General features: G+C 39.5%; 2 protein-coding genes across 2 annotated transcripts; one reads left to right on the forward strand and one right to left on the reverse strand.

Annotated features, from left to right (window-relative positions):
- Nucleotides 1-857: 857 nt before the first annotated feature.
- LOC126786063 (O-fucosyltransferase 15) lies at nucleotides 858-4652 on the forward strand. The gene is made up of 10 exons (XM_050511767.1): nucleotides 858-1361; nucleotides 1767-1856; nucleotides 1974-2073; nucleotides 2236-2297; nucleotides 2445-2533; nucleotides 2970-3090; nucleotides 3183-3326; nucleotides 3453-3787; nucleotides 3877-4117; nucleotides 4244-4652. Exons 1-10 carry the CDS (start codon nucleotides 927-929, stop codon nucleotides 4559-4561), a joined length of 1935 nt encoding a protein of 644 aa, XP_050367724.1. The 5' UTR covers nucleotides 858-926; the 3' UTR covers nucleotides 4562-4652.
- A 4434-nt stretch (nucleotides 4653-9086) lies between these two features.
- On the reverse strand, nucleotides 9087-14707 carry LOC126789461 (protein STRUBBELIG-RECEPTOR FAMILY 8). The gene is made up of 16 exons (XM_050515613.1): nucleotides 14346-14707; nucleotides 13851-13983; nucleotides 13684-13755; nucleotides 13514-13579; nucleotides 13334-13405; nucleotides 13175-13243; nucleotides 12858-12929; nucleotides 12707-12772; nucleotides 12560-12625; nucleotides 12170-12477; nucleotides 11632-11888; nucleotides 10830-11101; nucleotides 10609-10744; nucleotides 10359-10498; nucleotides 10098-10254; nucleotides 9087-9570 (listed from the first exon to the last, which is right to left on the reverse strand). Exons 1-16 carry the CDS (start codon nucleotides 14506-14508, stop codon nucleotides 9418-9420), a joined length of 2202 nt encoding a protein of 733 aa, XP_050371570.1. The 5' UTR covers nucleotides 14509-14707; the 3' UTR covers nucleotides 9087-9417.
- Nucleotides 14708-14728: the final 21 nt, after the last annotated feature.

The following is a 14728-nucleotide window of genomic DNA, read 5'->3' on the forward strand; positions in this document are numbered from 1 at the left end:
AGAATATGTGATTTATAGAAATATAGTACAACATCAATATATTAATGAAATCTAACAATGTTAAAAGAAACTTATCAAGAAATTCCAAAACTCAGAAAAATTATGATTGGCTATTGGGGCTCTATTGTACTCGGACTCCTAAACTAAAATCTAAAGAGACAAAAAGTTGGAGTTAATTTAGTATATATAAATGTATGTTATATATCTCACATCTGATGGTTGAAAATAAATATTATTTTTTGATCTCATTCGTAAAATAATATTAACCGTCGGATGAGAGATGTATGACATACGGATACTAGAATTTTTCAAAAAGATATATATATATATATATATATATATAGTCCCTATCCAGAGTGAAGGTTCACTCTGAAGTTTCAGAGTGAAGTTCCAATTTTGGCACACTTTTCGGTCAAATTTTTTCAGTATAAGCGATTCAATATTTAGGTATGCTATTCAAGATCATCTCTACAAAATTTCATCTAATTCAGACATCGTTAAGGTATTGAAATTAGATTAAATCAATGAATGAATTAAAACTGTTCAACGTGAACCGTTCGTGTAAATCTCAATTTTGAAAGCTCAAATCATTGTCAAATTGGATGAAATTTTGTAGAGATGATCTTGAATAGCATACCTAAATATTGAATCGCTTATACTGAAAAAATTTGACCGAAAAGTGTGCCAAAATTGAAACTTGACTCTGAAACTTCAGAGTGAACTTTCACTCTGGATAGGGACTATATATCGCACATTGAAGTCGGACAAGTCCCCACAAACTCCGGGCCTTCCATTTTCGGCAAAGTGGCCACTCCCATTTTAGCAACCCCCAGCTCAAACCAAACCAAACCAACCCACATTCCTAGCTTTCTCAGTTCCTCTCTTCTTCTCCGATCACCTTTCCGGGTCAACCCGGAGCACAAACCATGTCCCTCACCGCCGTCCAAGACACCTCCGAATCCGAATCTGACCACGGGCCCAATTCAGATCAGGCCGACCCCAACGCCGCCCGACTTAGCAGCTCCTTCCTTTTCCGGTCGGGCACTCCGAGGAGCCGCCAGTCATCTCCGGGTCACTCGCCCCGACCCGGCACTAGGTTCGGCGATGCGGATTCCGAAACGACGTCGTGTTGGGGTGAAGGGTTTAGTGTGCAAAGGAGATCAGGGAAGAGGAGAGCGGAGAGGGCTTGGTATAGTGAGAAGAGAGTGAAAGGGTTTGTGGGTGTGATTGGATTGGTTGTTTTCTACTTTGTTATGAATTGGGTCATGCTTCTGAGGCTACAAGATCACCGCCTTCATAGTAAGTCTTGGTTTTCCGGCAAGTCTTCATCGTCTCCGGCGCCGGTATCGGTGACCATTCAGGTAAAGTTGGCTCCCTTGTATTGGATTTGAGCTACATTTTTTAGTTATGATTTAAAGTTGTTACTTTTATAAGAAGAAATATGGTAGTGTGTTGGATTTGAGATAGTTTGAGTTGTAAGAAAGAGATTATTGGTTTAGTGTTTTGGTAAAGGTGCTTCCTTTATATATGAATTATATGGTAATAAAAGGATTTGAGATAGTTTGAGTTGTAAGAAAGAGATTTTGAATACTGTAGATGGTGAGATAGAGAGGGTAACTATGAGGGAGTTGGGTTATGAGTGATTAAAGGAAGGATGAAAAAGTTTCGTTCTTTACATTTGGCTAAATGTAAAAATGGGAGCTGAAAATGAGAAGGTTACTAGACTAGCCCGAAGTTACTTTGATTTCATTTTGTTATGCTTGCAGGCGAAGTGGAAAAAAAATGGTAAAGGGAAAAGGCCAGCGAAAGGTAAGTATGGAAGATTGTTGGGGTTAGCTGCTCATGCCTTGGCAGAGGTACTCTCTTGTTTGGTATATGAGTTTATAAAGTTGAGGTACTTATTCATGACATATGGTTCTGACCCCTTGGTGTGGCTCTTTTGCCTGATTCAGTGATTTTTTGATATGGTTCAGGGATATAGTAAGCCCGAGCCAAAAGATTTGTGGCAGGAGCCATTTGTTCCTGCTTCTTCTTGGAAACCTTGTGCCGACCAACGTAGCTGGGAACCCAACGGTCTCTCTCTCTCTCTCTCTTACAAACATTCTAGTTCATTGCTTTCAGTATGCATGTGGACATGTGGTCAGGCAAATTCTTCTTTCTTGAATTTGACTGTGTGCTACTGTGCTAAAGATCAGGAACTGGCTCTAGTGACAATTTTTTTGTGATTTCTTATAGAGGGAAAAAATGGATATATCATGGTCACTGCAAATGGTGGAATGAACCAGCAGCGGGTTGGGGTAAGTTATGTTTAAGGCATTTGTTCCTGTTTGAAGATTGAGTTTCTCCAAATTACATAATTTTGTACCTAGTCATCAACTCATCACTGTACTTTGAGTTCCATTTCTATTACTCATGACTCGAGAGTTATTAATTTTTGGCTACAGGTCTGCAATGTTGTTGTTATTGCAAGATTACTCAATGCAACCCTGGTTGTTCCCAAATTTTTGTATAGTAGTATATGGAGAGATGTAAGGTAAACTATTTTTTCCTTCTTCTGCTCAGATAATATTCTCTGTTTTTGTGAACAAATTGACTAAAACTGAATTTAACTCAGCATCAAAACTTAAAATGGGTTGATTGGGTTCAGCTAGTTGTTTGGCCTACTCTAATAGCTTATTATGCAGTCACTTTTGTCTTTGATGGCTGAAATGGTACTGTTCATCTGCACATTAAGTACATATTTTGGCCTGTAGCCTGTAGGTATACAAGTTCGTAGGCCCAAATCCTTCTGCTTCTCTTATTCATGGCATCTCCAGTTGCTTTAGATTTTTTTTTCCCAATCACTTTTTTAGCGGCTCTTACATGCCTTCTGTGATGTTTAATTGCTTTCCTTTAATCACTTACTGCTCACGTGAAGGCAGACACCTTTGGGTCTCTTGTAACATATTGTATTATCTACAATTTCATAGTCAATTCAGCGATATCTATCAGGAGGATCATTTTATTAACTACTTGAGTCCTGATATTCGGATAGTGAAGGAACTCCCTAAGGAACTGCAGTCATTAGATCTGGAAGCTATTGGCAGTCTTGTAAGTCCCTCCACAAATTTATAGTTCCAGACCAATAAATCAATGTTTTAGTAATGAGTTGGGTCTGTACTTATTGCTACATTTTCTTCCAGGTGACAGATGCAGACATCCCTAAAGAGGCAAAGCCAAGCTTTTACTTGAAACATATCACTCCTATTCTACTTAAAAATGGAGTTGTACATTTTCTTGGATTTGGGAATCGGTTGGCATTTGATCCTATACCATTTCAGTTGCAGGTACATAATAAGCTTTTAACTGCATTAATCATATCGAACTTTCATTCTTTTTATCACCAAGTCCCAGCTAATTCTTTGCCTACCACGTTTTATTTCCACTCTTCCTAATTGGAGAATTTCATCTAGAGACTTCGATGCAGATGTAATTTTCATTCCCTGCAATTTGTTCCCAAGATACAACAAACGGGGGCTTTACTTCTTCAAAGGTTACGTCACAGTGAAAGTCATCCTGGACCACTGGATCATTATTTAGTTGGTCCATATGCAGCATCAATCGAGAAAGAAAATGAAGGTCCTGCTAAGAAAGTTTCCAAGTATCTGGCGCTACACCTGAGGTTTGAAATTGACATGGTAGCTCATTCTTTGTGTGAATTTGGCGGAGGAGATGCAGAGCAAAAGGAGTTGGAAGCTTTTCGAGCAATACATTTCCCTGCATTGGTACATCTCCAGAAGACTAAAACGTATGCATTATGTCATTTGGTTGGTTTCCCCCCTCCCCCGTTTGTATGAGCTTGATTTATGGTTTGATCGAACTTTTCTATTATTTCAGGCTACCTACTCCTGCAGTACTGAGGTCAGAAGGCTTGTGTCCCTTGTCACCTGAAGAAGCAGTGCTTATGCTTGCTGCTCTTGGTTTCAAGCGTAAGACACATATATTTGTGGCAGGGTCACAGATATATGGAGGGAGATCAAGGATGATTGCTTTAACAAGCTTGTACCCTAAATTGGTGACTAAAGAAAACTTGCTTACACCCGCTGAACTTGAACCTTTCAAGAATTTTAAATCTCAGGTAACTAAATGCTTAAAAACTTACCCGTACTAGAGTGCTATTAGTTATGAATGTGGATTGTTTCGGGACACTTGTCTGGGAAAACAAGGTTGAATGTTATGGTCATGAATTATATCTCTTTTGTAGTTAGCAGCACTGGACTTCATAGGCTGCACCGCTGCTGATGCATTTGCAATGACTGATTCTGGAAGTCAGTTATCATCCTTGGTATCTGGTTTTCGCATATACTATGGTGGAGGCCTGACTCCAACAATACGACCAAACAAACGGAGGCTTGCCAGCATTTTTTCGAAGAACTCCAGTATTGAATGGCGTGTGTTTGAGCAGAGAGTAAGAAAGGCAGTTAGACAGACCAAACATGTGCAACCAAGGCCCAGGGCAAGGAGTGTTTATCGATATCCACGGTGCAACGATTGTATGTGCAACATGACATTAGTGACATAGTTCTTGTAGCCAACATGCTATTATTACCGATTCAATTGTACTGTGTAAATTGAACCAACCTTCCAATCATCAATACAAATCATTTAACTTCATTGAGTACTGCGTTTGCCATGTGTACTACGTTTGCAAAGCATGTGACAGAGATTGGATGATAGATAAATGCCCTTGCACGTTTGGAGAGTTCAATCAAAACTTCAGCAGTACAATAGAACTGCTTTAGTCAACTAATTTCATAAGGGAAACATACATTGTCCTTCACTGAAGCACAAATTTATCAAACCATCCCCAAAGTTTGTTCTGAGCATTCTGCAAATCAGTTGGCACGGGGAGCTGAACACTACCAGTCAACCGATCCACCAGTATCCATACCCTTTGAAAGCATCATCTGCTGATTCTGCTTATCCTTAAACAAAAACTCAAGGATCGGACCAGTCACACAATTTGCATAATCACCATCTTTACCACAAAATAAACATTTCAATGGATTATAATGTTCCTCCTCACCCGGAGGGTGGCCATTTATGTAACCGCAACTTTTGCAGACTTCGTTGGGAACACAATCATAACAATGTGTCAATGTCCACAATGGTCACCATCATCTTCATTGGCATCACGCCAACCTGATAAGCACTCTGAAGAATCATCTGTGTCTGCAGCGCTAACTTCTTTGGCATTAACTTCTCCTTTGGAACCGCAATCTAAACGTTTGTTCAACAGAAGCAAAACAGCCAGAACGTAAGCTACTCATTGTATCAAGAAGCCATCCAACATGGTAGGCAAAGAAAGTTTTTAGTAGTGATTGAATCTGAGATGAAAGCTGAAAAATTAAATGCTTCTCATATTAAAATAACTGACTCTCCCTTTTCCGAAGGAAAAAATAATAATTACCGACTATCTACTATTTAGTGACCATGCATGTAAGAGTGTAAGATAACACTAAATACGAAACCGTCTTACGAGACCATGATCGATTTTAAACCAAGCACAACCAACAGAAAGATAGAATGAGAAACAGATTGGTCACGCAATCCAGCCTTCCATATCTTGACGCTTTTAACAAAACACCAAGAGAATAACCAAATAAAATAATCCAATATCCATGCTATCAAAATATTTTGAATGAAAATCTATTTCCAAATATGGTCAGGATTAAGTTCACTGAGAGAGAGATGTACATCAATATTGAATAGTATCATCACCAAAGAGCAAAAAGGATTTAAAAAAATGCAACATGCTACATTGCAAAGAAACAATAAAAAGAGAGATGCAAAAAGCTTGAAGAATCAAAGTTTGTATGTATACGAGGATTGTATAACATAACTATATCATCGAATATTGCTTGCATGTATACGAGGATTCAGGGCTGGCCTTGGGGCAAGGCGAAGCAGGGCTGCGCCTGGGGCCTCTAATTTCGAAGAGACATAGATCGGTTCAAATCTCACATGCTATGACCGAGTTGTGTAGAGATCGTTGGGGAGAGAATGGCGGTGGTGGCAATTCCTGATGTGGTCGGATTGCGGCAACGCGATCGGTTAAAGGTCGCAGTCTCTGACTTTCTCTATTTCAAACAAAGAGAATAGAGAGAGGGACGCATGAGGGAGAGAGAGAAGAAAGAAAAGAGAGAATGAAAAGAAAAAGAAAATGAGAGAGGTTTGTGTGTGGGAGAGCCCACTCTAGGCTCTCATTTTAATTTTAATTTAACGGTGGAGAGGAGATCAAATGATGGAAATCAATAGTTGATATTTAAAAATGTAAAAAGTGTCATATCTAAAAATGCGACTTAAACAATCGTAAATTTTGTAAATACGTAGAAAAATAACCGAACGTCGAACAAATATTCCGCGAATACTCCCACGCTCGCGACGACACGTAGTTTAACACAAAAATGATAAACAAAAAATTTGACATCTCGAAAAAATGTCGGTTAATGTGACAACAATGCCGAAAAAAAAAAAGAATTTGCAAACGCTCACACTCTACCCCCTTAAAGAAATTTCGTTATCGAAATTAACTGAGTATCAGGAGAAGTGTGGATAGGCCTCCCGCATAAGTAGCCTCATTACGGCTATGTCGTCTCCACTGCACATTCACCACGGACACCTCACAATTCCATAATTTCAAATCTGGGGCTACAAAAAAGATAAATAAGAAGACTGCAGCTTAGAGCCCTCTAATTTTTTTTTTCACCTTGAGGTATTTTTGACATAGAGCTGGCCTGCGAGGATTGTAACAAATTGAGCCAACTACACGAAAACTAATCAAGGCAACAAATTCCCAGCAAAAAGAAAGAATATCTGAGGTAAAGTTAGTCAGTTAAATTAACGTCCATTTTGATTTTATGTTTTCACATTGAAAACGCTGTACTTCAAGCACAGTAAGATGTGAACCAGATACGTCAAAAATTTCATCAGCATTGGAGAATGTGCTGAATTTTATGACCAGGAACAGGATCTGGAATCCATTAACATTCGGATACAGTAATTTTACTTGATCGAAAAGCAAGCAAATCGGGCTCAAAACCCTAAATGGGTAAACAAAAAGCATACCGTGATCTGTCGGATTCTTCCCTTCGGCGCTTCATCACCTGCTTAGGGTTTTTGCCCTCGTCGTCCTCGGCGGTTTCTTCCACTCGGGGATCTTCCGGACGTTCCATATTAGGGTTCTGGCGATCGTCGTCGGTCATGGCCTTTGCGTCTATCAGAGAGAGAGAGGTCTGCTACTACAAAAGGAGCACCTAAAAGTTTCAAAAATTTTGAACTGTCAAACATATTCTTTTGTAATTTTTTCTTCACACATATACAAAATAATAATTATGTATCAAAAAAATATGGTGCGAAAGTGCATGGAAAAAGAAAAGGAAACACAGCTAATTATCTCTTCCATCCCTTAAATATTGATTCTTCTCTTCCATCCCCCCCCCCCCCCCCCCCCCCCCCCCCCCCTTCTCATTTTATCTGGATCCTCAACTGATCAACATCATGATTTAGTTCCTCTCCCTCACCATTTCCCTCTCGCTTTCGCAAGCATGCTTCCATAGAGATCTAGATGTAGCCATTGAAGATCTTACCAAATCATGAATCATATTCTCCACAAACAAGCCAACTTCAACCATTGCAATTGGAATTGGTCTCTAAGAAAAGCAAGCAGAGCAGCTCACTTAGCTACCATGCTACCTAGTCGGAGTGAGGGTCCTCTATCTTGGAATTCACAACCTCCTATGTCCCTTGTCTCAGTTTTGCGCAGTGATAGTCTGACCGGTCCTCCCTTGCCGAAGTCTTAAATTTGCCTCTATTCTCGGCTTGTTGTTTACTGGGTGAAACCCTCTGTATTCTAGCTCTAGCAGTTAGTGGAGAGTTCCCTATTTCTTTATTATTGCTTGTATTTTGCCTTAGCTTTTCTAGATTTGGTGATAATCTTTTTCGATCCCAGACGAGGTCAAGATCGGCTTAGATCCGAGAAGAGGTGGGATTCATCGATCTGATGTGTTTTTTTTCTTCTCTTTAAACGTAAATGATGAAGATAACATGCGTATCTTGCCTTATTGCGTGTCCGTTTCAGAGTACAATACGAGTGTCCGAGCGTATTTAGGCGTATTCCAACGTTCGCGATACGACAGTTGAGGAGCGTGTCCGTGCTTCTTAGCCTGGAGCTCTATGACCAGACCGTTTGTTTGGGCCCCCTTTTTTTTGTTAATCCAATTAGGACAAGGAAACAAATTAATCAAGCAAATCAAGAAGGAAACCAAACACGCTTGCGAAGATTGGAATCCTCATTCCTCAAGCAACTAGGGAACCTAAGGACGGTGGGTAATGCTACCAATATATTTAGTAGCTCGAGCCGTTCCTTTTCAGTATAAGTGACGAGAGACAGCTTTATCATATATCAGGAGTACGTTCAGATCATATCCTTCATCTTTTGTTATTTCTTGTTACTAAACATACATGTGGCCATGTCCACGGACTACTTTGAAGTGGTGGGCGACATTTCCTGTCGTACATCTTTTCGAGCTCTTGTCGAATCTGATGAAGCGTTGCTATGTCCCAAGTTTCTTATCAATTTCGTGGCCATATTGGGACGCCTTTGCGCTACTGAAGTTGTGGACCAAGAAGAAATGACTGAAAACTATATTCACTCCTCCATCGAGCTCCAGTTTTATCCCAACGACCGCACGCTTAGAGACCTGCAACGTATTCTCCTGTCCAACAAACTTTGAGAGCTGCTGCGAATTCCGGTCGAGACTCGCATTCCCTTGGCGGATACAATATTGTTGGAAGCCGAGAAGATGGAACATGAATACAACTCTTTGCCAGTGGCAAGGTACTGCATATGGATGCGTGGGTGGAACTTGATGTTATTGATAATAGATGACACAAATTCTTAAACAAGATGATAATTGTTTTCATATAGCTAGATGATGGCCGATTCAATGTTTATGTTTATTTCTGTATGATTCAACCAATGTCGCATAATATGATTTTATCAACACATAATTTAGATGAGATGTGGAATGCTGAAAGAGTAAAAGTATCGATAAGTTAAATTCTAATATTTGCAATGCAGTGTTTGACAATGTGTTTATATAGGCATAAATATTATGTGCAGAATGTGACTCATAATTACAAATCTTTTTTCCATCTAGGTTGAGTACATCTTTTATGCTCCTCGTCATCCCTTTGTTTCGTCCCCTGGCCACTCCAAACTGCATTACTGTCAAAAAGTCTAAGATGACTGAGACAACATTACCGACTGGTGCGGCTGCAAATGCACATGTCTCCTTCGCCATGCTAGCTTGAGTGTGAAATGGCAACCCACATACTAAAGAAATAGTTATAAGAGAAAAAGAATGGCATGGACACTCAAAATGACATATCAATTGCTTCATGATCAGGGGTCCTGTATGCAAAACCAGATTCATCACTTGAACGTCTTTTGACCACGCTAGCTCTCTGCACCAAGCGGACCAGTGCTTGCACAACTTCAGACATGGGAGGCCGAAATTCAGGTTCCGGCTACATAAAACAGAAAATATTAAGTATGAGAAATCTGATATAAAAAGGTGCTACGACTCAGAAAGAAAACTTCAGAACATACATTTATTTAATTAGTTCAATCATAAACTAGAAAATAGAAGAGAAACTAGAGTAAAGTTCAGTGAGATCCACCAAATTCCAAGTTACATTATGAGAAGAAGATCAAATCTCATCGCCCTCATGGCATACTAAATGTTCACCATCCCTCCGTAAAAACCTCTTCCCCATTGTGAATAAGAGAAGAAAGTCAAGAAACAAAGAAGTGACTCTTGGCCCTGTCGGGCACAGATGTTTTTCCATACCAGGTTCCAGTCATATATTCAGGATAATAATCATTTGAAGTATTTCTGATGAGCAGTAACTTCGTCTTTATCAATAGTAACCTATATCAAGCCGCTGTGGAAGGCATAGATAAGCAACATACTAGCTAGTTGATTTGACCCTTCAGCTACACTACACCTTTAACAGATATTGGCAGTAGCAGTTAGCACTAACATCAAACATACCTGAACACAGAGGGCAATGATGTCAGCAAAGCGGGAAAGAGATTTCGCAGGGTACATGCCATTTAGGGAAGGATCAACCATTTTTGCTAGAGCATCTATATCATGGAGTTGGGGAGTAGCCCATCTTACAAGTGATTGTTCTGACCTTGCCCTTGAACTATATAGCAAGAGAATATAAAAAGAAAATGATTAAGACATTACTGAAGTCGCAGGAAAAGAAAAACATGAAGCTGACAATTCAGTAATCTGGCATAGATATACCTGTCTAGAGGCTTGCGACCAGTCAATAGTTCAAGCATCACCACTCCAAAGCTGTAGACGTCACTTTTTACAGTGTATACCCCAGACAAGGAAAATTCAGGAGCACTATAACCAAATGAGCCCACCATCTGAGTTGAAACCTGGGAGGCATAAAGTGAGTTAAGTTATTCATTCCAGCATATGGAAAAATCATGAAGGATCTTAAAATTGCTCAGAAATCCACTAGACCAATGCAATTTCATTAATGTACCTGTCGCTCTGTGTTTGGCGTTAGAGCAGCTAAACCACAGTCAGATAGGTGGGCATTCAGCTCTTCATCAAGTAAAATATTAGCTGACTTGAAGTTTCTATGTACAACCGAAGGTAAGCACACCTCATGCAAGTACCTGGCAGAAGAATCTCTAACTCAGGAAATATTTGTGGCCAATTAACAGAGAGAGAGAGAGAGAGAGAGAGAGTCGATCGACATACTCTAAAGCTCGAGCAGTGCCAAGTGCTACCCTAACACGGGCATTCCACGTCAGTGTGTTACTGCCATCTTCAGCAAAATGAAGTATGTCATGCAAGCTTCCATTTCCTATATACTCATAGACTAGAAGACGCTGTCCATGTTCTGCACAATATCCGACCAGAGTAACGATGTTTGGATGCCTTAAGCGCGACATGTTTGAAACAGCTTCAAGAAAGTTATCTTCCTCTTGTAGAGATAGTGCTGCATTGTCTATTTTCTTAATGGCCATTATCTGCATTAAAAAAAGGCAACAAAAACAATTAGTTCAAGTACCACTGGCAGTTGGTATTGCAGGAGAAGTGAAATCCCATTATAAGTAAGAGCCGCTAGGGCCAGAATATTGTTGACCACAATCAGCAACTGACACCAGGAACTAACAAGAGTTTTTGGAGATCTATCGGTCTGAAAGATCTGAGTCTAATGATGGTAGGTAATATATTAACAGATTAAGCTTAACTGTTTGCTTATGCTGGTGATATAGACTTAGACATGTCCTTTGAACTCAGCAAACTCATCATGCAATACATTGTTAGATTTTTCCACACAGCATGAAACGCGTAAATTAAGTACATGACAAAGCATACATCAATTTTAATGTCTCTGGGAGTCTGAGTGTAGTGAGACAGTACTGATGCAAAAAATTTCTCCACCACAGTTCCCAGTGGCGTAACTAAAGGAATGACAGCCACCATTCTCTTATAGTGGAACACTATAAGACTTACATTAAGCATACAGTTTTGATTTTGAAGAAGAAAAAGTTACCTTTCCATTGAGGAACTCTGCTCGGTAAACACGACCGAGAGAACCTTCACCAACAAGAAATTCTTGACTGAAGCTATTTGTTGCTGTTTGGAGAGTGGCAACAGTATAAGGAGTAGCAGTGATAGGTGATTTTATTCTTTTTATGGATCCGTTTTTTCCATGCAACCTATCAACCACCAATATTTCAGCCGGTGGGGGCTTCAGATCAGTTACAGCAGAAGTACTTTTCACCCTATGCTCTTGCATCCCAGTATTTACTGCAAGATAGAACAGGATGCTCAGCATGCATACAACTAGGATGCTCAGGGAAAACTATTCAGCTCCAAAGTGTTAATGAGAAAATTTAAAGTATCTTGAAAGTTTTACCCTTGCATACTTGAACTCAAAAAACTGATTTGAAAGAAACCACATAGGCTGAAAATATAAATAAGAAAGAAGAGCAAAGGAAAGAATTCACATGCCCACTTGGGCGTAATTTCCAATCAAACTTTCAAATTAAAAGCAATTTGGAAAATAAAAGAGAGGAAAAAGGTTCTACCATTATTTGTGCCAACAGAGAGACTTCCTCTTGAAGGTCTTGCAACACTGCCTTCTCTTTTATTTTTGCGCATGCAAAAGAAAAGAGCTAGTAGGAGAATGAGAGCAACAAAAACAGAACCCGCAATGATTCCCACCAAAGCCCCAACGGTCAATCCTTTCTTGGATTTAGATGATTCTCCATCAGTTCTCAGTGGACGTGTACCAGGTCCAGAATGATTGCGATTGCTGCTGGGTCTTCCTGGGGGAGGCGGCTTATATGGGGGCGGAGGAGGAGCAGGACCATTGTCAAAGGAGTTTCCATCATATCTATATCAACTTTATGAGCTTAATTACATATGCTGAGAAAGTTGAATACACAGTATTTGCATTAAACAGATAAGGACCTTACATAAAAGTATGAACTGAACTAATCTCTCGGGGAATCCATCCGCTGAAATGGTTGTTGGCAACATTTCTGTTCAAAATACAACACAAGGACATTATTTCACAATTAGCAGTAGAATTTTAAGTACGAATAAAGGAGAAGCATCCTTACAAAGTGGTCAAAGGCAACCCCGTAAGGGCATTGAGAGAACCTGTCAATTGATTGTTCTGCATATAGCTGTCACAAATTGAGGTGTCAATACGAATGAATGAAAATGGCATAAAGATCGACAACTAAAATTTAAGCAGTTGAGAAAACTCACAGTGCAGAAAGATTGGACAATGAACTGAAGGAAGCAGGTATATCACCAGAGAAGTTGTTCATACATAGATCCCTAGATGGTAAAATATGCTGGCCATTAACTTATGTATAGGTGATATTAATAGAAATATATGTGTGCATCAACAATAATCGGGTGCAAGTAGAAGCTCCAACACTTCAAGTGACACAACAAAAACATGACTTTATGTGATGGACACTAACAACAGGCCCCTTGAAAAAATGATGCAGTTAAAACGTCCACGACATTAGACTAGCAGAAAACTTATGACAAAGAAGTGGAAAAGTAAGTTATCTTACAAGGTCGCAAGGCTAAGATTAGCAAAAACATCTCCGATTGACTGGGATAGTGAATTACGGCTGACATTCCTAAAACCATTGAATGTTAAAAATAAGTCAGGAATTTAAAATGCCTAATGTGCAACCACAACTTCATAGAGTTCAATCAAAGTAACTCACAAATAATTCAGGGAAGCCATGGTGGAAATGGAATATGGAAAATTCCCACTGAAGTTGTTTCTTGCAAGATTTCTGCACATACATAAAAGGAAAAAGGTTATATAAACATTTTGAGTATCGTAGTTAATTTTCATAATAACTTCTACAACCAAGAGAGTGAAGACAGTGGTTGAACATTACAGGCTCGTCAGATTAGGAGGTAGTTGATATGGTATTGTATCATGCAAATTATTGTCGCTCAGATCACTGGTGAACAAAAAGAACAAACCGATTACAATGAGGGAATTTGATGTAAGTGCCATAAAAATCCAAAAAGAATCATAAGACAACCGGGTAAATAGTATACTCACAATTTTCTCAATGATAACAGGTCGGAAAGCAAGTATCCCATAGTTCCGCTGAGTCCTAATCCAGCAACCTCTCTGTTAAAACAACAATAAGCAACATTATCACTTCCCAAACCAATCACGCTTTTGAATAAAAATCAAAGCCACATTTACCAAATTACAAATCATACATTGCAACAACAGCTGTGCCCTCACAGGTTACACCTTTCCATGACTCTCCACATGGATCGCCGCCACTACTTTTCCAATTAGTTAGCTGAGGGGGACTGTTTACTGAGGTGTACATAACCTGAAGAGCTTGAACTACGATGCAAACAACAAGAACCAACTCTCAAAAACCAATCCCATTTCCTATAAGAATCCAACTTTGATCCTTATGTGAGAAATAAACCTAATAGTTTTAACCAAGTAATGGTAAATTCTTCATCTTTCCCACAACCAAATCAACTCTAAGCTTTCATTATATTTTCCCAGAAACCAAACCAGGTCAAAAGTTTCCATCTTTCAGCAAATTAACAAACCCCAAAACTAAACACCCAACAAGTCAAAACTCAAACAACACAATCCCTTCACGGAATCCATCGATCACACCCTACCCAAAATCAAAGATCAAATCTTTATACATGAACAAACCAACAAAAACGAATTAAAAGCAAATGAAGTACCATCAGAATCATCAGTGGTGCCAATAATCCTAGGCAGAGCAACAAAGACCAAACTCAACAACACAAACTCAATGAGAAGACGAGTAACAGAGCACAGCTGAGCAGAGTGGCGACCAGCCATTGCACTAGTCTCAACGCGGCGGCGATTAGCAATGAGGCACATGCAATAGTACCACGGACCCGCAGACCAATGTGAGTGAAGAAAAGCAATAAGGCAGAACAAGAAGAAGAAGTAGCAGGCAGGGCTGCATTGCCATTAAACAAAAAGTGGGGCAGAGACTTCAGAGAGTGAGATGGAGATTCGAAGCTTATAAGTTATTAAGAGAGAAAGAAGAAGAGGAAGAAGAGAACTATGTGTTGAGTCACTGTTTGTGTCGGCGAGT

The sequence above is a fragment of the Argentina anserina genome, chromosome 3, assembly GCF_933775445.1.
Source record: "Argentina anserina chromosome 3, drPotAnse1.1, whole genome shotgun sequence".
In the NCBI taxonomy this organism is placed as follows: domain Eukaryota; kingdom Viridiplantae; phylum Streptophyta; class Magnoliopsida; order Rosales; family Rosaceae; genus Argentina; species Argentina anserina.